The sequence below is a fragment of the Nicotiana attenuata genome, unplaced genomic scaffold (assembly GCF_001879085.1).
Source record: "Nicotiana attenuata strain UT unplaced genomic scaffold, NIATTr2, whole genome shotgun sequence".
Taxonomy (NCBI): domain Eukaryota; kingdom Viridiplantae; phylum Streptophyta; class Magnoliopsida; order Solanales; family Solanaceae; genus Nicotiana; species Nicotiana attenuata.
In genome coordinates, this window is record NW_017671102.1 from 24488 (window position 1) to 49083 (window position 24596).

At 35.7% G+C, this 24596-nt stretch overlaps 2 protein-coding genes across 5 annotated transcripts; one reads left to right on the forward strand and one right to left on the reverse strand.

Annotated features, from left to right (window-relative positions):
• The first annotated feature begins 11503 nt into the window (after positions 1-11503).
• On the forward strand, positions 11504-17255 carry LOC109205941 (probable receptor-like protein kinase At1g49730). Its single transcript, XM_019368709.1, has 9 exons — positions 11504-11821; positions 13337-13888; positions 14545-14832; positions 14953-15214; positions 15428-15480; positions 15577-15644; positions 15737-15826; positions 16011-16095; positions 16180-17255. Exons 1-9 carry the CDS (start codon positions 11740-11742, stop codon positions 16707-16709), a joined length of 2010 nt encoding a protein of 669 aa, XP_019224254.1. The 5' UTR covers positions 11504-11739; the 3' UTR covers positions 16710-17255.
• A 1648-nt stretch (positions 17256-18903) lies between these two features.
• On the reverse strand, positions 18904-24294 carry LOC109205943. 4 transcript variants are annotated; one of them, XR_002064765.1, is made up of 3 exons: positions 24112-24294; positions 21542-23206; positions 18904-19723 (listed from the first exon to the last, which is right to left on the reverse strand). XR_002064765.1 is itself a non-coding variant. In XM_019368710.1 (2 exons), exon 2 carries the CDS (start codon positions 23168-23170, stop codon positions 21599-21601), a length of 1572 nt encoding a protein of 523 aa, XP_019224255.1. In that variant the 5' UTR covers positions 23171-23206; positions 24112-24294; the 3' UTR covers positions 21218-21598. The 4 variants fall into 4 exon arrangements, 1 of the variants encoding a protein (XP_019224255.1); XR_002064766.1 differs by lacking the exon at positions 24112-24294 and adding an exon at positions 23974-24071; XR_002064767.1 differs by lacking the exon at positions 18904-19723 and adding an exon at positions 19730-20083.
• Between the last annotated feature and the right edge of the window lie 302 nt (positions 24295-24596).

Sequence of the window (24596 nt, forward strand, 5' to 3'; positions counted from 1 at the left end):
TCTTTTCACGCTTTGAAAGACAAGACCATCGCTCATGGAAGGGTAGTCGACCTTGACGACATGAAGCCCTAAATTGAAAGGTAAAAAATCTTTTTGTCATCAAGGGTGGTCTAAGTTCCTCTCTATTCCTCCGCCTAAGGTCTATGAACCCCTAGTAAAGATATTTTATGCTAATCTTCGTTCTAGTAAACCTGATAAGTTGGAATCCTTAGTGTTAGGTAAGCGTATTGTTCTTGACTGTGCCATATTTGATTCACTCTTTCAGTGTAAATGTTCTAGTTTTCCCATGCTTTTCAAAAATACCTGGCCCAATGATTTTGAAATCTCCTTTGATCAAGCTAAACGGTGTATTGCTGAGTGTTCCTCTGAATCCCTTCCCAACCAGTTAGGCCCCAGTGATGTTAGTTTCGAAACTCGAGTCTTGGCTCATATCGTAGCAACTACTCTGCTTCCTCGCACTGGTCCTTCTCCACCTTCTCTCAAAGAGACACCTTCTTGGTGTATTGTCTTGTGACCAAACTCAAAGTCAAGTTATCCTCCTGGGTCATTAACTTCATGATTGAAAGTGCAGAAGATTCCACTAGTCTACCCTATGGTATGGCCATCACTCACATCCTGGAAGCTCATCAAATTTCCTTGTCTGCTTATCCCTTTATCACTGTTTCAAAATCTTACAATTCCAGAGCCTTTGCAAGTATCGGATATGTGAGTGTGAAAGGCTCATGGGTTAAGAAGTACGAAGGCGAAATAAAGCATGCTCCAATAGATCCCAAACCCAAACCTTCTGCCTCTCATCCTAGTCCTGGTGATCATGATCTTGCTGAGAAGCTTCGTGCCATTGACATTCAACTCTCTGAAATTAAAGATCTCCTCACAGCCACTCAGTCAACTTTTGGTGACATCCATGCCATCTCCAAAGAAACATGGTCTGATGTGTCCAAGATAAGAGTTGCCATTCACAGAGTAAGGGAGAACGCTGTCAAGGCTTTCAAGGAGGTTCATGACAGGTTTGATGGAATGAGCATCTCAGCCAATGCCAGCTTTGACCAACTGAAGGAGGCCATCTGCAATACTCTTACCTACTTTCTGCGTCGTATGTGGTTGCTTAAGACAATTTTTTTTGCTGTGCTGTTTTTGGACTGTTAAATCAGTCATTGGACAATTTCTGTTTTTGTTTCTTACTTTGTTCTGGTTGCTTTTTGGGACTATAACTCTACTGCATAATGCTATATACCTTGTTTTAGTTCGTGGTTTGCTTTGCCTATTCCCTCTTTGCTAATGCCAAAAAGGGGGAGAAGGATATATGTATGTATCTACACAGGTATACAAAGTACAGGTATACAAAGCTAGTCGACTAAAGGGTAAGTGTCGACTAAAGGGTAAGTGTACGTTAGCATCCTCTGCAGTAGGAGTCGACTGCAACATCTATAACCATGCACCAGTCAACTGCATCTATTGAGGGGGAGTACCATGGACCAGTCAACTGCACACATTGAGGGGCAGTAAAATACTGGGAAGTCAACTGTTGTTTATACATATATATTATTTTGTCATCATCAAAAAGGGGAAGATTGTTTGATTTGATTTTAATGATGCAAATAATATATCTGTGCAGGAACTCATGGATAGCAATTCAAAGATTGAAGGAATCAATTAGAGAAGATCAAGGAATCAAGGAGTAACTACGAGATGGAAGCAATCAATCAGGGAACTTAAGGAAAGCAATCCGAGATTAGCAAAGATCACGAAATCAATGGACAACTACGAGATGGAAGGAATCAAGAAAAGCAATCTGGGATTAGAGTAATCAATCAAAGCCAAGACGGAATCAATCAAGCCTAAACTTAAGGAATCAAACAAGTCGAGCGTATCCAAATCCGGAAGGTGCAAGATCTTGGGAAGCATATATGGAACATCAATCAAGGATCTCGTAATTATAGTTGTTGCTGTATGACCTTATTCTTGGAAAGAATCAATTTCTCTCCAAGGATCAAATCTCTTGGGTTGGCAAATCTCTCCAGAAACCAAGCCTCTCTCAAAGTATTTAAACCTGTATATGTACCCTAGAACTATATACTTTGATCGAACCAAATACCCTCTCTTTATTCTACTACAAACAAATATTGTAGCTCTAGTAGATCTGCTGTGTAACAAGTTAGAGAAAAAAGAGAGAACAACACCGGTGAGGCATTGTATCAAAAGAAACGAGTGAAATAGGAACTAAGCGATCGGTGTAGATCACACCATCCTCTGTACTCTCGAAGAAACTCATTCACTGGAAAAGAACTCCCTTGCAACCCAAGGGGACTGGACTAGGATTCACATTGAATCCGAACCAGTATAAAAACTCTGGTCTTTAATTCCTACATTTAAATTCTGCATCTTAAATTCTGTCTTTACTAGTATCAAGTTCTTATATCCAGTCGACTAATCGTAAAACTAGTCAACTGTTAGCTATTAAGTTTAAAAATAAACAATTCACCCCCCCCCTCTTGTACTTTCAGCTCATTAGGCCTCAACTTAATTTGAACTCTTCTTTGTACAGCATAATCTTGCAAAGCAGTTCTGAAATGCTTAACACTTTCAAAAACCATTTCCAACTGGAAAACAAATTTTTTTGCAAGTTGGATCAAAGTATACCCTGCTGCCGTATCTTCTTGGTTGAGGGTTATGTACCACATCTTCATCAACTACTTCATCATCTGTATCCTCACTACCTGGATCTGAATTGTCCAGATATTGCTCATGCCCTCCCAACTTCCCAACATATTTGGAACCCCTAGCTTTATACATGTCTTCAAAACCAGGGTCTATACCTACAAGTCCACTAGGTATATCATCAGTATTAACTTCACTAGATCTTAATTTACTACTCTTTTCATTCACTTTAGCTTGTCTAGCAGCAACAACTTCAAGTTCTAGGTCACTTGTCTCTCTAATAATATCCTCATCGGCACCATATAATGACTCACCTGTATCATCAGCAGCAGCAGCAGCAGCAAAAACTGCCTCATAATCACCATCCTCACTCTCAGTACTTCCCTCATCACCCTCAGATTCAGTTGCTAAATGGAAGTTGTAGAATTCACCTTCATCTTGACTAGACTCTTCTGTATCCTCTTCTATATCAGCAGCCCTCTCTTTACCCTTCCCATGAGTGTTATCACCCCTATTTATATCATTGTTAGGTGAGTGTGTTGCCCCAGCATTTACATTACTTGTTTGCCCATGTGGCATTTCATTAAAGCCACATGGCTAAACATCAGCGGGGTCCACATTTATACCACCACTACTTAACATTTCATCTAGGTCCAAATCAACACATGGTGTATTAATTGTGTGACATATATACACATAAATAAAATCCCCATCCTTAAGATCTTTACACAAAGCTAACACATCAACATCATATTTCAGAAATCTAAATTCTCCTTTTTGGTTAATTTTACATGCAAATTTATCTACTGTTAAGTACCCCATATCCTTAGCCCACTCATTAAGCGAATTATATGCAATTCATCAATGTCAGCTTGAGGAACAACTGGCCAAATTTGCCCATTTACATACCTCATAAATGGGTTAGCCACTAACCACCCTAGATGATGAAACTATAATTTCACATAGACAACCATTGAAACCTATAAAAAAAAAAAAGGGCCCAGTCAGATACACTTTAACCCTAAAAAGCCATAAACTTTATCAAAGTGGGAGACAAGAATATTTTGATATGCAAAAAAAGCTCTAATTTTTTAACCCTAAATGCCATATCAGTCATGAAAAAGACACAATCCCTAAAGTAAAGTGAATATTCGATTGTTTTCCCCAAAACACTAATATAAAATCCCAAATACCAAAGACAATTTGTGCTTGCTGACAAAAGTAGCTTTGACTATCACACATTACCCACATTATTTCATAAGAAATTAGATGAAAAAAGAGAAAAGAGACAAACTAATCAGATCCTATAACGTGACTGGAATCGAAAGCACAAACCAAACGTAGCTCGATCAGAATGAGATTAGCAGATAATAAACGAAAACACTATAATGGGTGAGTGATTATGATCGATTTTGGAAGGTGGTAACTGATTTTTCAGGCCATTGCTAACCTAGGTTTAAGAGGGGAGGGTTGGTTAGAGAGAGGAAAAAGACGAAATGACCGTCTTTTTGGTCGGTCTATTGATTAAAAGAGGGGGGAACCCAATCAGTTGGGGTTTGTTTTCGCGCCCTTGATGTGTCCTTTACGTGTAACAATTCCGTTGGTCATTTGCTGACTGGATGGACACGTCTGTATATGTAATACACGCGCGTAGGCTCAAGGGTCAGATGTGTTTATTAGTTAAGAGAATCATGAGCTCGAGGGCTCAAATGGGAAAATCCAAAGTTTGTGTATCGGCTTTCAAAATCCCTACAAGTTTAAGTGGCCAGGAAGCCATTACGCCAAATACATATAAAAGAATATATCTTAAATTAATTAAGATGGCACTAGACATATAAATATACAAAAAAATATTAAAAAAAATCTTGAACTAAAATGACACTTGACATATAATATATTTGAAATATACATTAAAAATACATTTTAAAATAAGATGGCACTTCACAAATAAATATACAAAAATATATACATACAAATACATTTTGGTTTAAAGTGATACTTGATATACAAAGTGTAAGACGTCTAAATCAATACATCTTAAATTTATGTGGCATTTACATATGCATCAGATTTTCGAAAATGGAGTGAAGAAGATGAATGTTGGAAAGAGAGAATGGAAATGGAAAAAAAGTACTTCCCGTGATTAGTGCAGTCAGTTAACTTATTAAATGTTGAGCATAACTTTTATAATATGCTAATAATGAAAAAAAGTGCTCTTTATGGAATAAACAAAAAATTGATTCTATTTTTTTTAAATAAACTATCTATCTATATCTATACTATATTAAAAGCACGAAGGCCCTTAGCGAAATGTCGTTTGCATTTTTTACCCTTTTTAAAATAGAGTTCACATTAGACAAAATAGTCATTTGATTATTTCCCTAATATTTAAAAATAGTCATTTAATTAATTCCCTACTATTTAGGAATTGTTATTTAATTACTCTTTTAATACTTATAATAATATTGACACACATACTAGGAAACATTTTCGTTCTCTACACAATAGGAAGTTTTCGTCCAACTTCATATTTAGGAGTATTATTAAATTTTTCTTTCTAATTTAGGAAGATCTTTTTTAGTTAATAAAAATTTGTCTAATTTATACACAATAGGAAGGTTTCGGTTTTTCTTTAGTTAATAAAATTTTAACTAATTCACGTACTAGGAAATTTTTGATAATTTCAACTATATTTAAATTTAGGAGTATTAAAATTTCATACTTGAAAAGTTCTTAAATTTTGACTAATTCATGCACACACTAGGAAAGTTTTGATATAAATTTTTGACACTTAAATTTTTATAACTATATTAGATGAAGACGAGCTCTTTGAGAACTTATTAGAGTCTTTTTTTCTAGTAAAAGTTTTATATACGCATGTAATTCTATAAAAGAAGTTACAATTTCACCTTTTCATCATCATAAATTTGCCTTCTTCGAGCAACAGCTACAAAATTAAGGGTTTCGGGCGCTCTTTCTTTGAGCAATTTTTTTTATTAGCAGTTGAATTTTGCATTCATGTATTTGTATTAGTAGTTGAATTTTGCATGCACGTATTTAACCAATACATCTTATTTGATGTTCTTGATTGTAAAGCTTGGTTGAATAGTATTCTTTTTGTATTAGATTGTATGCTTTAACCTTTTGCCAAGTTGTTTCTTCTACTATTTTTTCGTGCTCTTATTGGACCTTTTTTCTCAATTTTTAGCAGCTTTTAATAGTTCTTATATTGGCGAAACTATATTAAATTATTTTTTTAAAATTTTAAGATTTTGCAATTAATTAAAATTTTAGTTATAATTTTTTTATTATTTGAACTACGTAGGAAGTCCTAATATTTAGTACTCTAAAATCAATTAAGATTTTACCTTATAAAAATAATTTATTTATTGGAACTAAAATGCACGCGCAACGCACGTATCCTAAAACTAGTAGTTAAAAAAGGATCAAGCGTATAAAAAACTCAAAAACGAATAAATCCGTATCATCATTATTTTGGGAAATTTACCTAGCTATACTATAATAGAAACTTATTTACCACTTTTCTTTAGGTTTCATAAAAATTATATTTTCTATCTATATTTACTATTTATATACAAAACCTTAATAAAGAGAGCATCCTTAAAACTAGGATGTAACAGATACGACCCTTTCCTCTCCCCTCTCTCCCACGTCGGCCCCCCTCCCCCTCTCACTCTCATGTATTTCAGTTATACAAAGTCCATAAAATCACGTTTTCATCTGATTTTCAAAAAGATTTTAAAATATTTTTCTCTTTAATACAAATTAACCCAAATCTCATCCTCTTCGCACAAATTCATCGACATTATCTCTAAAATTGCAGTAGCAAAGAGTTCTCCATTGACAACCATTAAAAAGCTTTGAATTCAACATATGAGTTTTACGAATTTTTGATTTGTTTGGATTGGGTGCTCTTGCAAACGATTGAGAATATAACTTGGAGTTTTTATCTCAATTTTGAGGGAGATTGGTTAAGTTTAGAGTTGTTTTTAAGTAAAATTTCATATTGAAACTCGAAGAAGAAAAGTTTCTGAATTGTATCACGATTGTATGATAATTGTATCATAGCTGTATCGGATTTGTTTCATAATTGTATCACAATTGTATCAACGTTTGTATTTGGCTTGTATCTGATATATCAATACCTAAAATAATACCTAATACAATACTAATTCAATTATAATACAATATTGTATCAGAATTTAAGTTTAGAGTGTGATTGAAACTTGAAGAAGATGAAGAAGATCGGAACTGTATCATGATTGTATCATAATTGTGTTTGTATCATAATTATTGCAGAAATTGTATCACAAATGTATGATAATTGTATATGGTGATGGGCAGTTGTAAGTTTGTGACCAATTTCACATTTGGATTGTGTATGAGCCATTATACTATTAGTAATAATTTTGCTAGAGTTTAACGATTTTTGAATTGTTGAAGAAACTTTTTAGCAACTTATTTTTTTTTGGTCATCGCATGACATTCTTTCCTGTGCGTATAGATTTTTAACTGCAAAGAAAAAAGTTTCTTTTCGGTTGTTATTATGGAAAACAATTTTGTGTTATTGGATTTGTTAGATTAGGTATCACTTTCCTAACATTATAAGGATAATAGGAACATATAATATGTAATATGGCATTATATCTTGTATTTGAAGGTTCTAACCAATATCATTCAACAACTGAAGCAAAATTGCTAGCTTCTTGTTGAAGACGTGCAACTATCAAAGATAGAGAGAAGAGGAGATCTGGATATTGAAAAAATTAGGATGCATGAAATTAGGAGAAGTGTGAAAAAAAAAGGATATAATTGAATCCCTTAATTGAAGGCATTAATAATGGGATGAGAGATTTTTAAGGGAGGAATGTATACAATTTGTAAAAAAAATCTAGATACTTTTTGAAAACTACAAAACCTAGAGAAAATAAAATAATAAATTCCTATCATAGTATATATAGGAAAAAATCCCTATCATTTTCTTTCTTTTTTCGCGAGGGTTTAGAATTAAGGCCCAGAGTTTCACTGGGTTGAACTGAATAGGCTTGGGCTTAGAATAGATACTTGGGCTTAGGCTGTCCCATAATGAGGCTTTTTTTTTTTGGAATTTTTATATTCCTATACCACATAGGAAACCTTTTTACCCTCCATGTTTAAGGTTTGATTTAATTACAAACCCGTATACCAAATTACCAATCCTATACCATACTTAATTAATGATCTAACTAATGGGCAGTTTTTACTCCTTAATTAAAGGTATCCATATATCCCACGTTTCTCTCTCCCCTTAATTCCTAAGATCTGACCAGCGCCGTAAAAATCCCTTGCTTTTAGACAGATGGAAGTAATCTCTCACTCCGGCAAATACCAAATACCAGCGGCAAAATCAAATCAAATTAATCAAATCTTCGAAATGTTTCTCTGCGTCTCTGTTGGGGTTAGCGAAGTAGAAGAAAGGCTCAAAGATGGAGGAAGATTTGAAAATGGAGGCAGTAAGCGAAGTTGAATTAGACGATGAACACAAAAGACTTCCTCAATCGATCAATCAACAATTCTCAATTGTAAATTTGTGGGGTAGCCATATGAATCTTCAGTAACCTCCGAGCTCCAAATTGTCTATATTATTTCAATATTAAATAAATTATCTTTTTAGGCAATTTAGAGGTTCTTTAAAGGTAGAGATTCTTCAAGTGTCACACTTATCCGGCATTGACACACAAGTTCTTGACCAAACTAGGAAAAAACTTGGTTAACAAACATCTGACCCAATATAAGTGTGACAGTGTGGGTGCAATTGTAGTTTATTTGTAGTTTTTTGTAGAAATTTTGTAGATGAAGAGCAAATTGTAGAAATGTGACATCCACAATTAATCTGCAAATTGTCTACAAAATTTTACAAAAACTACAAATTAACTGCATTTAACCTACATTATAACTACAATCTGGAAACAATTTACACATGGAAGTTCTTCAAGTTGGAATTGGCCACAGCTACATTTCTTGTTTTATAGACACACAATGTACCGCTTCACACCATCCAACACAGTATGTATATGATCTGTTGAAGCCCTCACCTACATTTTCAGAACAAACACAAAGAAAAAAAATTTACAATATTAAAAATATAGTATCTACAATATATCTACATTTTATCTACAATTTATCTACAAATTAACTACAAACTATAAGTAAACTACAATTTGCCTACAATTTATCTACAATCTGGAGACACTTTATATTAAAATATTTTTTTCCTGCACCAAATAAAGAAATTGTAGTCAAATTGTAGATATATGTAGTAAATTTGTAGATAATATTATAAAACTAAGAAGACCTATTGCTGTTATTTTTTTCTTCTCATTTTTGTTGTTGTTTACAAGCTTTAAGTTATTGTCATTGATCTGCCTTTGAACTCTCCACTTTATGTCCTTTTAATTGGTGCTTGTTTTTTTGAATCAGATGTGACATCATGCTAGCTGCATCTTGAGGAAAGCAAAGCAGATAAAATCGTATGCCATTTTCTTTTCTAGAAAAATGCAGTTAAGATGTGGTTTAGCGATACTAGAAAGGACTTTAATTATTGACTTTATTTTGATCTTAGCCTTGAAGATGTTGAAGGGGTTGATTAGTTGCGGTGGGAGGATCAGTAGAAGATAAGGGTATATGTAGAGGGTGGTGGATCAGGATCCTCAAACACCCCTAATCCTGCTGCAACGGAACTTGGTATTGAAGTCTCTCAAACCTCCCGTGATAGAAGAAACGACGAAGAACAGATTTTTTTCAACTTTGAGTTGTTGAAACTCGAAAATTTGAATTGTTCGTTCGTTTTTTTTTTCGAGAATTTGAATTGTAGTTCTGGAGAAAAATACGCAGATGAGAAATCTCCTTTCCCTTTTTAAAAATTGAATTTAATGTAGAATCAATTAACAACAAGATTCTCTCCTTAATTTTAGGGAATATTCTGCCCTTTTAATGCCTAATAGTCGAATGGTACAAAATTTGTAGGCAAAATATGGACTGGGCGGGTAATTAACAAACAATGCACATTTTTAGTAATAAGATTTCATATATGATATAGTTAGGAAAAAATCCTTTTTCTTTTCCCGAATATATATTGTATTAAAAAAGATTTAAATCATACTAAAAGAAGAAGAAAAGATGTAGGAAAGCTACAAAGAACCCGTGCCCTAACAGCTTTTGGCTCGTTGTGGCACTCTATATTCTCTCCAGCATCTGCTGCTTTCTTTTTGGACCCCACCTTTATCCTCTTTCTTATCAAAAAAAAAGTTACAAATTAAAATATTCTCTCAGGTTAATCATTTTCTTTTATAACAATGTACACGAATTTCAATTATGCAGCCTTAACTCGGTTATTTTTCTAACAATTGTTGTATATAAAGTTTTATAAGTTAAATAATTATGATGAATTCACGTTTGTCTAACAGATTATGAGATTTTTTTTTAATGTTGATTCACCTATTTATAATACATCATGTACATATAATGGCAAAACAAATTGTTCATGAAATGTGAAAGCAACAAACTTCAAATATTAGAATAAAGCACTTTAAAATTCATTGTAATTTTTTTACAGTGAAGGGAAGAAAAATAAAAACTAACCTAACTCACCTCAATTGTGACTGATGATCCTTCTAAAATTAAATTAATTAAAAATTTGATGCATAAATAATGTACGAAATAACTGACCTGTATTATATTTTGAGGACCAAAAAGATCTCCTTTGACAGCAAATTTGTCAAGGGGCCATTTATAATGATGTTACCTTCACATGCTAGTGGCTTGTATTGCATTTTTATTAAATAAAAATCATCGAAAATTTATTGACTACAACCAAAATCCAATAAGGATGCTATTTTTATGGAAGAAGTGAACAATTGTATATTATCCAAAAAAAAAAGAAAGAACAATTGTTAATTTTTTGAAAAATGATATTGTTTTCAGAGCGAGCAGCAATGTGAAAAACGAAAAATAAATTGTATAGCTTTAGAGTTAGACCTTGACGGACATATTACAACTATTTTATCTAGAGTTATCTCCTTAATTACACCCTCTTCGATTTTACAGTTCAGATACTCATCTTGAATAAGCTCTTAAGGTTTGTACGATAGATCAACAAAAATAATTTTGGGATAAAAATTGGGATTTTTATACAAATAGTCTGTCATATTCATTGTTTACTTTTTCTAGTCATATACATAAATTACACATATATTATACATAATTATACACATATAATACATAAATTATCCATATATGATACCTTCACCGGCTATTTTTAGTTTAAGCAGTTTGGTGGACGACTATTTAGGTTAATTCTTCATAAAAATTTAGTACCGTCTTATTTTCCCTTGTTTGATTACTAATACTAGGAGAAGTTATTGCCGAATTAAAAATAGTACCGAGATAACTTATACCTGCCAGAGGGTGGAATACTAATCGTAGGATAAGTTATCCCAGGATAAAACACTAAAATTGACAATCCCGAAATTAATACAATATTTCAAACAGTCAATAAGAAATAATATCAAGATAACCTGTCCCCGACATAACTACTCCCCAGCATAACTTGTGTTCAAACCAAACCACCCCTTAGTTCAACAAATTTAATATCTTTACCTCTTCGTGTTCAAACTATTAAACCTGGACTAACTATACCTTAAAACCAAACTTATTGTTTTTAATTCAGATTATGTGTACTTAAATGAAATGGCATCTATTATTATCATATCATAAAAGAATATAATATAATACTAGTATTACTATTTGAAATTTCCTTTTCCAAAAAACCTGCTGTCAATAAGCTTCTTGTCGAGAAATGGAAAATATATACAGAAGGAAAATGGAAAGTGTGGGGACTGTGGGGGTCTGTCTATACAAAGTCTAGAGTCAGTCAAAAGCCGCCCTCACTTCTCCTCGGACTCTGCTCAGTTGTCTTTGTTCACAAGCGTTCCTAATTTGCTAAAATTAGCTGTTTCTTTTTAGTGTTTCCTAATTTTCTCACTGTCCCCTCATTTCTGTATCTCTTCTTCAAGCTCTGCCATGGCATTGTACGGACCAGCCATTTTTCTGGGATTTTTGCTCTTTCTTGAAATGCAGTTTTTTTCAACAAATGCTGCTTCAGGTATACATTGTTCTCTACTTTAGTAATTTCTTCAATTTCCTCTTGTTGGGAGCTTCCCCTTTTTTTCTTCAATAGTGTTATGTACTTCCCTTTTGGGCTATGTTTTGAGTTCTATCCTCTCTTTGAACTTTCTTTTTCATACAGGTAAAGGAAAATGTTTGCATTTGTATTATTATTTGGGCTTATTTGTGAGTGTTTGTTGAGGAAGTTATAGGAAGTTCCAAGATGCTATGATTTTCTTGAATTTTGTGGGGGGTTTGTATTATTCTTGATTTTGTTATGTTTGAGGTTCATGAGAATTTAAGGGGGGAGTGAAAGAAGAAAGGTATTTTGTGCCTGCATGTCTCTTAAGACCTGCCAATTTTCAGTGACAGTTTGGTTTTTTCTTTGTTGGAAATGAGAATGAGAGCCAGCCAATGTCAGTATGAAGCTCAATCTAATTCAATTTATGTTTGCTTTATAAATCTCATAAGGTTCAAATTCACTAGGATGCAGATGGGTCAGCAATTCTAGTTCAGTGTTAATATTGCTAATATGCATTAGTTCATTTAATTGATTGTGTTGTTGCATGATTTATAGATGTTCTCTTTTAGAGCTTGAGTTATATAGAATGACCGTGTAAAGAATTTTTACATTATCAATACAATAGCCTATAATAGTACGTTGTTAATCTATTTTCCGTGTTACAATATCGTACTTACTTGATATGAAAGTTGCCTATTGTTGTTTGTAAGTCAACTTAACCTGATAATGTAAAATTATTTATAATGTCAGTGCATTTCGGTAAGTACATTAGCCTTGTGCCTTCCCTAGACCTAGCTGCTCTACAACATCCTGAAAGTATGAATATTCTAAGTTGAAACTAAGAATCCTTGTCTAAACTCTTCAGGTACCCTTTAATTGATGGTGCCTCATCATTTCTAGATTAGTGTCATATGAAAGTATGGAATGTCTTATCTGTTGCATGTGGCATTTGCTTCAATGGTTTTCTCATTGTCGGATTTATATACTCATGATTACAATCTTCAACTTCTGCTGCTTGATCCAAAATGAAGAATTTGATTGCCTTTTTAGATAAATGCTTTGATGAAGTAAATGCCTTATAAGATGGTTTGTTTTATTTTCACAGGAAGTATTGTAAACGTGATTATTTTTGAGAAAATATTTTAAATCATTCTTAGATTGCTTCAATGTCAGGAATGTTAATTTGGAAAAGCAATGATGAAGTAATCCCTATTTGGGAAATTGCAAAATAGGTAAAATATCATGGCATTTGAAGTAGAGGAAGGTTAAATTATGGAACATCGGAAAGTAGAGTCAAAATCTGACTTCTCCTCTCCTGTCTAAGGTCTAATGGTTCAAGTTTGCATATGTAGTCTAGGCCTGCTAGATCAATGTCCATATAACTGGCTGCTAACACTTAAAATTGGAGATATTCAGGGAGTAAACCTGAGACATCTCTCAACAAATTTAGATTTAAACAATGATTATCTACATTTTCTTCTACACATGCAGAGTGCCCCTTAGACATGGCTGGATCCAACTATACTCTGACTGCCTCAATCTGCTCTAATAAAGAAGAAAGAGGAAAGTGTTGCCGCTACATTAATGCGTTGATTGCAATTTCTGTTGCTCGATATGCAAACTCAACAAGCAACTTGGGGGTTAATGCTGAGTTATCAAAGATTTGCTTAGATAAAATAGCAGAAACTTTCCAATTCCATGGAGTGACCAGAAATGCAACGGTGTTCTGCGGGTTCGGGACAAAAATTCCTGTGAACTATGATTGCCAAGGTCGAACAACTGTCACTCAGATGCTTCAATCTCCCCAGTTTTCAAGTGTTACAAAAAACTGCCAAGTCCCCCTCTCGGTGGAAAGTGATTGTAGGAAATGCCTCAATGCTGGCATCATGTATCTCCGCAATCTAGTTGGTACAGCTAATAATATGACATTTAGTACTTGCCGAGATGCAACTTATGCTGCTCTTGCAAGCCAGGTTGACAATGCATCAGCTATTGATATTGCTCGCTGTTTCTTTGGGGTTCACGGCCTTAGTATACCTCCAGGTACGCATTAATAGGGAAGTGGTGTGATTCATTATTGAAGCCTAGATAGAACAGTTGTAGGAATTATACCAAATAATTTATGCATTGGAGTATTTGTTAGCAAAATTGAGTTCTGTTTCTCGAAATTCCCTTGAGTTGCTTTCAGTTATCCATAATCTTTATAAGATATTCCATTGAGGTCTACGTCCTGCAGAGCCTCTTCCATAAAAAGATAGGGAAAAGAAAAAAGAAAGAAAAATGAGATAGCAGAAAAGGAAACCTACTTCTTCTTGTTTTCGTTGTGCTGTCGTAACCCCTGAAGTAATTACTTCTCGACACAAATCTTCTGTACTTTAATTATTAACTTAAATTAGTCATAAAATACCTAAATCTTCTATTCCTAGACTTGAACATTTTCAGATTCTTTCCAGGAACATCCATCATAGCATCAATGTCTTCTTTTGACTAAGCTCTGATATTATAGCATATTAGCTTCACTTTACTCAAAGCAAGCTGCTGTTATGACCCTTGTTTGTCAGGCAGGGAATTAGTGCTCGTTTTTGTATTTCTGCATATAAATAAAATTCCATAATTATAGGTCTTTATGGATCATTTAGTGACATAATGCACTTTCAACCATATCAAAAGTTCTGACTTCCATTGTACGTCTAAACCAGTTTCAGGAACATCTCCATCACAACTCTCACCAGAGGTCTCTCCAAGCCCTCCTGTTGCTGCTAGCCCGACTCAACTTTCCTTGCTTACGCCTGTTAAGGAAAATCACCATCATTACCACCTTACATTGGTACCAGCTGTTGGCATAGCAGTTACAGTCATGGCTGTCATGATGCTGCTTGTCTTAATTGTTCTGATTTGGAGGAAAAGCAAACAGCTAGAAGATTCTGATGCAACTGATAAGAAATCTTCCAAATCCTTTACACAGCCGCCGAAAAGATTCCAGGAAGGTAACTTTTGTAGTTCTTTTAAACTAGTTATGTACTCGTCAAACAGGATACTGCAAAATCTGTTAATTTATCTCTACGGTTCTCATCCTGCTGCTTAATTGTTGTATGAAATGCACACAGTTACAGCTTCTATATTTAAGAAATACAGCTACAAGGAAACAAAAAAAGCCACCGACAACTTCAGCACAATCATTGGGCAGGGAGGATTTGGCACTGTATACAAAGCTGAATTTAAGGATGGTTATGTGGCAGCAGTGAAGAGGATGAACAAGGTTTCTGAACAGGCTGAGGATGAGTTTTGCAGAGAAATAGAACTGCTTGCTCGACTGCATCATCGTCATCTCGTTGCTCTAAGGGGCTTTTGCATTGAGAGGCATGAGAGGTTCGGGATTCATAAATATGACTTCTTGTTTGTTTTTTTCCACCTTCTTATGTTTCTGTCCAGCATTCTAAATAAGGTTACATATTAACTAGTTCATGTGTTAGTAAATCTTGATTGAAAAAAAAAAAACTAGTTCACATGTTTATATCTTCTTTCGAATACTGAACATTATTAACATCTTCCGTGCAATACTGAACATTTATTATGGAGCAGGTTTCTCATGTATGAGTATATGGCAAATGGAAGCTTAAAAGATCTGCTTCACAGTATGCTCTTATGCTTTGAGTCTTATTTAGTATTATGTCTTTAAGATCTGCTTCACACTGCTAATCTGCTCAACTGTTCTCTTAATATATGTAAAGATCCAGGTAGAACTCCTCTCAGTTGGCGTGCAAGAATTCAAATTGCTATTGATGTGGCAAATGCTCTGGTAGAGTTTTCATTACGTACTATCCAATTATTATAACTTTATAAGCTGCTTAACATTCAGTGCCTTCCTTATTACATTTTGCCTCCATGTAGGAATATCTTCATTTCTACTGTGATCCTCCGCTTTGCCATAGGGACATCAAATCAAGCAATATATTACTGGATGAGAACTTTGTCGCAAAGGTAACTTACATTAATTCAAGGGTGGACCTAGGTTCACTTTACTACATGTGCAAATTATGAATCTTTCTCTTGTTCTTGCCTATCAAATTGTTATATCAGATCTGTTGGCAGGGCAGATTTTTCTTTAACTTTGTAATATGATGATCAGGAAGTACTTTTTTCTGTCACTTGAATCTTGTTCCAGGTTGCAGATTTTGGACTTGCACATGCTTCACAGGATGGTTCTATTTGCTTTGAACCGGTAAACACAGATATCAAGGGAACTCCAGGTTGGAGAAATATATATTTATTAGTAAAACTGAAACATCATTCATTACTTTGATGATGTAGAAAGAACTTTGCTTTGTTATTAGGTTATATGGATCCTGAATATGTCATCACCCAAGAGCTTACAGAGAAAAGTGATGTATATAGTTACGGAGTGGTATTACTGGAATTAATCACATCGAGACGGGCAATTCAAGATAACAAAAATTTGATAGAGTGGGCTGAAATATTCCTGACATCAGAATCTAGGATAACCGAGCTCGTAGACCCTAACATTGGAGACTCTTATGACTTTGATCAACTTCAGGCCCTTTTGGCAGTTGTTAGATGGTGTACACAGAGAGAAGGACATGCTAGGCCTTCAATCAAGCAGGTACTTAGGCTTTTGTATGAGTGTGCAGACCCGATGCACAGTGGCTTTGTGCAATCCGTGGAGGACGAAGACTATGACGAGATTGAAGGTAAGGGAAGAACAAGTAGGTCTAGGCAACACAAAGGTGAGGGAATATTTCACAGTGGTGATGGAAGGTGTTTAGCTTCTTCTTCAAGTACATCAAGGTCTTATTGTAGCCGGAGCTTCCTAATTGAAACAAGCCCTCCTCAGTCGCCACTCTGATATACCAGCTATTTAGACCACTGTTCTAGTGCATGGTTTGAAACTCGGTGGATAATGGGCCCGCTCCTCCACACTTTTGACTGTTTAGTAACTTACAAGCATATTTTAGACTGTAAAGCCATCCTAACATTGATAAGCAGCACGTGCACGCGACACCAGTGGCTGTAATCCATAGGTCCATGAAGTTGCTTCATTTCCATCAAGCAAGGATCTTTTTTCGCTTATAAAGCAGCCGGTGTCTACAAGAAAATTTTAGGGCAACTTGTATTACAGAGCCAAGTTCCATTTTATTCCTTCATGCAATTTTTTGAGGAGGGACAGATTAACAATTTGGTTTTATTTTTTTCTTGGTTGGTTTTGTTATGTTATGTTTTGTAACATTCTTTAACACTTTCCGGACTGGTGCTTCTTGCAAGTTTTTGGAGTTGTAACTTATTGGCTTGTGCTGATTCCTTAGCTGTATTGTTTCCAACAGGCAACATCAGTAGAAATGTTGATACTGTTTTCACATCTTATCTGGAAATAAAAGGAAGTTTTTTTATTTTACGCGATTCTTCAATGCAGTGTTGGGGTTTCAAATGAGCCCTTTCTTTTCTTGCTTTGGCTCGATCCACGCTAGGATGATAGTGTAAAGTATTTTATACCTTCATGTTAAAGAGACCTACTGTTCGACCAAAAAGTATTAACTTTTGGTTAAAACGATTATACTTATTTATTGAAGTATTAAATCTAACTAATGATAATATCCCTAGATAAATTTTCTAACAGAAGGCTAACGTTTAGACAGATCTAGTGTGGGGTTGGCTGTAGTATTTATTAAATGCTCCAAAAAGTATGAGCAATAAAGGAGATATAACTAGCAATAAATCGCAATAAATGTTATTTATGTAAATAGAATAAGGGGTTCACCCGATAAATAATGAACTAGGGGATTATTCCTCCTGGCAATGATGAGTGACAGATAGATATTAGAACATTCGAAATATCCTTAGATCTGATGGAAAAGCGTTGAATAATATAAGCAACTAAGCAAGGTTTTTGATAAAAATGTGATCTTTGTATCTTTGTCAGCCGAGGTCGACCAGGAAATAGCGAGGCTCGCGATCGAGATACTAACGATGGTCGGTAACGGCCAGTTTATTAGAATGGGATATTCTCTGTGACATTCATTGTAGTAAGAACAGACTTTACAGAAATATTCTCACTCTCGCACTCTTTTCTCGATGTTACTTTGCCCCAAGTACTGAGACAAATTTCGACCTATACACCTACAACATGTAATTCTCTACAGTAAGCCTAATTTAGTGACAGAGAAGCACTGATACTGTAAAATTAGATTGTACATCAATGCATTTAAGTTGGATCCTTTTCGAAATTAGACGACAAAGAAAAAAAAACTGAGGTTGGATTACCTTAATCTAGTCAGAATAGACTTAAGTGTGAAAGTTTCACAGTGAAAATCGTAGCTTGGTAGAAAAAATAAAATGAAGCAAAACAAAATTACTGAAGTGAAGTGGGTAGCAGGATAACATAATGCATTCAGGTAGAGACTTTTCATAAATCAAACAAAGATCAGCAATCAGCATATACTTTCTAGCATCTGAAACTCATAGATAGCTGATGGCCCCATACAAGTATTTCAAAAATAATGTAGGGGGCCAACCTATCGTCCTTTTTGATGCCAAAACAGTTGGCAAATGCTCAGTCCTCATCAATATAACTAAGTGTGGAACTACAAATCTTGCTGACAGATATTTTTTTCTGTCAAATGATTACACCATAGATATTTTTGTAAGACTAACCTGTCAATTACAATTTGTCAAATTTCAGTCTAACCATAATTTCTACTAAATCCTTCCACAGTACAGGAAATACAAGAACCAGCATTTCCTTTCAGACCCCATTGTGATACCCCACCCTCTTCTTAAAGATGAGTTGCACCATATTATAGGAGACAAACCAAGTTCCATCAGGTAAATACCCATAGCAGGAACCAAACATGGGTATGGAAACAATAAGTTTTTAAAGCCTTGCCTGGAACGGGGGGGGGGGGGGGGGGGGGGTTTCATATTTTATGTATACAACAAGCTTGCCAGGGGAGGAGGGACAAAGAAACTGAAGGAAAACCAATTCAATGAACAAGAAAGAGTTGCTATATGAAAATATACTGACAAATGAACATCTGCGAGGGAGATATGACAATTCTTCCAAGCACGCATATAGCATAATTCACCTTAAAGAATAAATGTTTCATACAGAAGCAAACGAATAGCTCCAAGTTACATTGACAAAGAGCAACATAAGCCATTAAACGATATCCCTGGCAAAACCACAACCTTCGGAGAGAATATTTGTTTCAGAACTCAATTATGATGCTTCTGCATGTAGCAAGCATCAGTTACATGGAGCAAGTGCCCCCTGCCAATGTCTAACCTAAATATCCAAACCATTTGATTAACCTATTGCCATGATTGTCCACAGAATGAAACAATCCAAAGGATAAACACAGCTGGAGTTTCATGACAAACTTTACACCTCAAGTAACAATATCAAAGTGCATACAACTATATGACTGAAGTCTTCGGCCAACTATTCAAGCTACTGTATATGATGCGTGATCATATGGACTCTACAACTCTATTCCATATTGCTGCTGATAGCCAACTAATCCTTGTACAGTTGGTTGCATATCTCCACCCATCTAGATGTTCAAGCGACCAGATTCAATCCTTTATAGCTGCTCGAGATGCACTTAAAGCTCATTTCAGATATAGATGGTAATACGAGGTAAGCTACCGATCACATTTGGGACCTTTACCCTTCACATATTTCCCAAACCAAAGTTTACTATGCTTGCCATCACAGACTTCTGCAGGAGCTTCAATACGCTACACAAACCATCACCTAATTGGAAGGCTTTTGCAAGACTGGCCTGCCATAATTGACACCATCATGGAAGCTTTAGAATGGGGAGTCCTTTAACTTCAACATCCCTCCAATGCACAAGGCTTAAGCTGGAAATGCCAATGCCAATGCCAGATAAGATAATATTGTCAGATGTAACTAAGAAGGCACCAAAAGTAATACTAAGAATTTCACATTAGTAGTACAACATGCAATGCTTTCCATCATGGAAGCTCACTTTTTTCCTTAGCAGGTGAATACATCCATAATTGTCCTTTCATAGTGCTCAACAATTAAATATACCAAATAAAAAAAAATGGAAAAACGGATTAATATGCCTCGAGAAATGTTGCTAATTGATTTTGGTACCTCCGCCTTCTCATTGACCTCTCAACATATGGCAAACACCCAAGAGGAAAACTTAACCCAACTAGTTGGAAATGCCATGATACCAATGCACAAGGCTTAAGCTGGAAATGCCAATGCCAATGCCAGATAAGATAATATTGTCAGATGTAATTAAGAAGGCACCAAAAGTAATACTAAGAATTTCACATTAGTAGTACAGCATGCAATGCTTTCCATCACGGAAGCTCACTTTTTTCCTTAGCAGGTGAATACATCCATAATTGTCCTTTCATAGTGCTCAACAATTAAATAAACCAAATAAAAAAAAAATGGAAAAACAGATTAATATGCCTCGAGAAATGTTGCTAATTGATTTTGGTATCTCCGCCTTCTCGTTGACCTCTCAACATATGGCAAACAACCCAAGAGGAAAACTTAACCCAACTACGTTAGACCCCCCCCCCCCCCCCCCCCGTACGTATGGTCCTTGCATCTCTTCCCCTGGTAAGCTTAAGAGCATTTACGAAGGGGTAGACTTTCACTACTCCGAACAACTTGACTCAATCAAACTGGTAGGTATTGTTCTTTACTGTCTAGAAAATATAAAGGTACTAAGATGATAAAACATAATATTAAAAGAAAAAGGTCTTAAAACTAAAATGAGGATAGCAATCCAGTCATAACTAACTTGAAATGGAAGTAACTTGACACGATTCAAATGAAACCCTTACAGGACGCAGCTTCAGGCTGGACTTGAAAACTACAATTGTTTGTAAAAGAGTCCAAGAGAGAGCACAATCGAGAATCTTTTGGAAAAAAGCAATCTAAAATTCCAGCTCTTTTTGTAAGAAAAAAATATTCTTTATACGTGAAAGATAATGGTCAAGCAGTTGTTTCTTAAGACCTAACTCACTTTACTCAAAGTTTCAAAATCGGACAGCCAGATTGCTTAACTTTGATAACAGTCTCTTTGCGGCAAAGAGTTTGCAAGAACCATGAGATGAGCTAAGAGTGTTCAACACTTTCTCACAGCAAATACAACAACAACAACAACATACCCAGTGAAATCCGACAAGTGGGGTCTGGGGAGGGTACTGTGTACACAGACCTTACCCCTACCTTGTGAAGATAGAGAGGCTATTTCCAATAGACCCTCGGCCCAAGAAAAACTCTCTCACAGCAAATACACTTAAGAAAATCTTTGACTATTTCATAGACTTGGAAAGGAAATGGGGAGAGAAATGCATCTCACTGAATTTAGTAGCAAAATTCAGATCCAAGTTACTACTATAAAAAAAACAATTCCTAGAATGAAAATTCTGCTTTACCACGATGAGGAAAAAAAAGCACTTCCTGCGCAGACTAGCTTGTATAATTTACACCTTCTAGCATGCATTTAGATGAAAGCAGCGAGAGGTAAATATACACAGAGATCTCCCATTGTGGTTAGATCAGTTTCAGTATTCTGGTGTTACATTGGGACCTCTGACATTATTGAACAAACAACATGACTTCAGCTTTTCCTCATCATACTGAAGAGAAAACAAAAAGTACAAGAACAAAGTAGCAACAACAAATACCTCAAGTCCCAAGGAGCTAAGATAGTAAATAGTCAGGAAATGAAACGACAAACACTTCTAGCCACCAACAGCAGCCAGAAACTTCCTCTTGCTAACTGGCTCCTCTTGCACAATCACTACATCTTTCACCTTTGCTAGTAGCTGCTCAAGTTCAGCCACTCCAAAGCTCTCGTAGTCTAGTTGCCTCTTGTACCTTTGTTGATATATTGCCTCAAAGCAACCAAGAAAAATCCGACAAGAGTAGCTCACAAGTATCTCTTGAAGCTCAAACTTGAAATTTTCAAGACTTTTTTCAACTGTTGCACCCATATCAGATTTCTCACCACTCCTTCCACGCTCTTCTATGAGTACTCTTTCATCATCCGAGAACTCATCTGAAGATCCAACCCCAGTCACAACTTCAGCATTTCCCTCTTGTGTTCCTGTTCCTTTATCCCTCTTTAATATAGTTATGGGAGGAGCACTTGGTACAGCACATGAATTATGGAGGTAGACAAATTTCTTTTGGCCTTTCCCCCCGACAGATATTGCATCACTCATCTTCTTGAAAAGATTCACGAGCTTAACTGCCCCATATTCTGAAACATACAGTGGCCTCCCATAAATTCTCTGGTATTCTGCAGGAACACGTGTAAGAAGCAAGCAGCCGCCAGATAATTCAAGCAGCTTCACCAGCTGACACTTCAAACCATTTACATCCCCAGGCTGCACCCACGTCAAGTCACTCTGGTCATGTGAAGATGGACCTCCAGCTGAAACTTCATTTAAACCAGGTGGAAGACTCTGAGTTCTCATACCCGTAGGATAACATGGCGTGGAAATTGAAGTGCTATTATACTCAGCCAGCGAATGTGATATCATTGAGAAATCCCTTGCATTATAGTAGCTTTGTGAGAGGCCCCTATACACTATTGCTTCATCTTCATTCTGACCGTATGGGCTGTCATTTATCTGGCAACAACCCATTAGAATCCCAGCAATGTCTGGGACACCACCACCACGACAAGGAATCAAGGCCTTTGCAGGGGGCACAAAACCTTCACCTCGAACCACACTTGGCCAGTCCCATACAAACCTCCCTGCATTACATAGAGCAGACGAAACACCAACCCCCCCAGGAATGACAAGGATCACAGTGTATCCACGTTGACCAAGAATGTGAAGTGCAGGAGCAAAATCAACATCTCCTGATATTAGCATAATGGACGAGGGTGGGGGATTGTCAAGAGCAAAAAGGAACATGTCAACCAAGATGGCCTTGTCGGCTGCATCTTTCCTGCCATTGGGGACATCTATAAGTTTAACACCAGTTCTCTGGCAGCCCTCTCTTAATCGCCTGGGGAAAGCATTAAAATCTCCAAAGGCAGAAAACATTGTAACTGCTCCTTTGATCACAGGATGTACCCGCAGAGCCATTCTGATGTTGCCAGCAACATCCTCAGGGCGTACATCACTTGGAACAGGACAGTTCTCAATGTCCCAAAGAATTGCCACTGGTCCCTGTGAAGAATTTGAGCTTTGCAGGGAGAGAGGTGCTAGTGCTTTCGTGTTTGTGTTTGCCGTCTGCTTCCCACTTTGTTCCAAGGACTCTGACGACAATCCAAAAGATGACGTAGGAAGAAGTGCCATCAGTATTTCATCCAAGGGTGTGTAGTCGCTGGCTACCTGTATATGGCCAATAAAATGCAACTAGCTAAATGAATGACAAGACACAAAATCCATGAAATAGAAGTATTTCCAAAACACTTTCATTAATGCAGCCTCAAGAATAATAATTTCACAATCAATCATCAAAATTTGCTCAGGAGGAAAACTAATAGTAACATTTTCGGCAATCTAAACGCGGAACAGCTTAACAATGGGATATTTAGTTCTCATCAAAACTTCTACTGAGTTCTGTTAATTTTTCCAAAGCGTACTTTGTAATGGATTATGGGACTTGGAACTCACATTAGAATCATTGATTGGAATGATGGATTTAAATACCCTTGGGCTCTAAGCCTGCAATAGCTAGCTTTGGGTCCCAACTCCCAAATTCTCCAAAATATTTTTTTTAAGAAAGTAAGCTAAAAAACACTTTTGAATTCTCAAATCATCAACACAAAGTAAAGGCTGGCCACGAAACTTAAGAACTTCCCAGTGTAAAACAAGAAAATGTTCTTGCAGCAGCAATCACTGATCTGGTCAGAAGACAAAAAAGAAAAACAGAAATTCCAATAATGAACTAAATCAACCATACACCAATCCCCAATTAGTTGGCATCGATCATAAGAATCATCTATAACCATTCAGCTGTACTCAGGAGAATCCCAAAATTCCAACAACTCGAGACAATTAAATAAAGTAGTTTCGTAAGTTTAACTGGAAGCCATTGAATTCACTTATGGGTAAATTAAAGAAAATAACGCCAAACACAAAGACGATCATCTTACACCAAGAAATCAAACGTGTCTCTGTGATGTGTGTGTGCATGTAGAGAGAAATTGGAAATTGAAGGATCTTAACAGGGGATGGGATTTAAATACGGAAACCGACGTGAAATTAGCGAATAAAAGAGAGGGTGAGAATACCTGAAGAAGAAAGAATTGATGAGCTGCAAAAAACAGATGCTGATTCTGAAGTACGAAACCCGAAAAAAAACTGTGATTTTGAGTTTAGAATCTCTCTTCAGTACGCTGATAATTTTTCCCTTGCTTGTATCTACGCACTAGAAAAGGGCAGACATCGGAATTGGAATATGGGCCGTGGAAACACTTTACTCATCGATTTTATTACTAAACCGACATCCACCTATTAAAATTTTTATTCATCCTAATTATTTACATCAATCCAATGAATTTAATAACGTTTTTATATACATTATATCATTTAAAAATAATTAATTAATAGTATATAATATCACTTTAATTTTATTACTTAACCATGGTAAAATACTTAAGTTTGTAATATGCATCGGGCGTGAGTAAGTTATACGTCAAATTGGAAAGGTTTTCCCTTTTTACGCTATGGTCTTAAAAATATTAATTTTAAAAATGAGTCGTCACCCTTCTCCAAC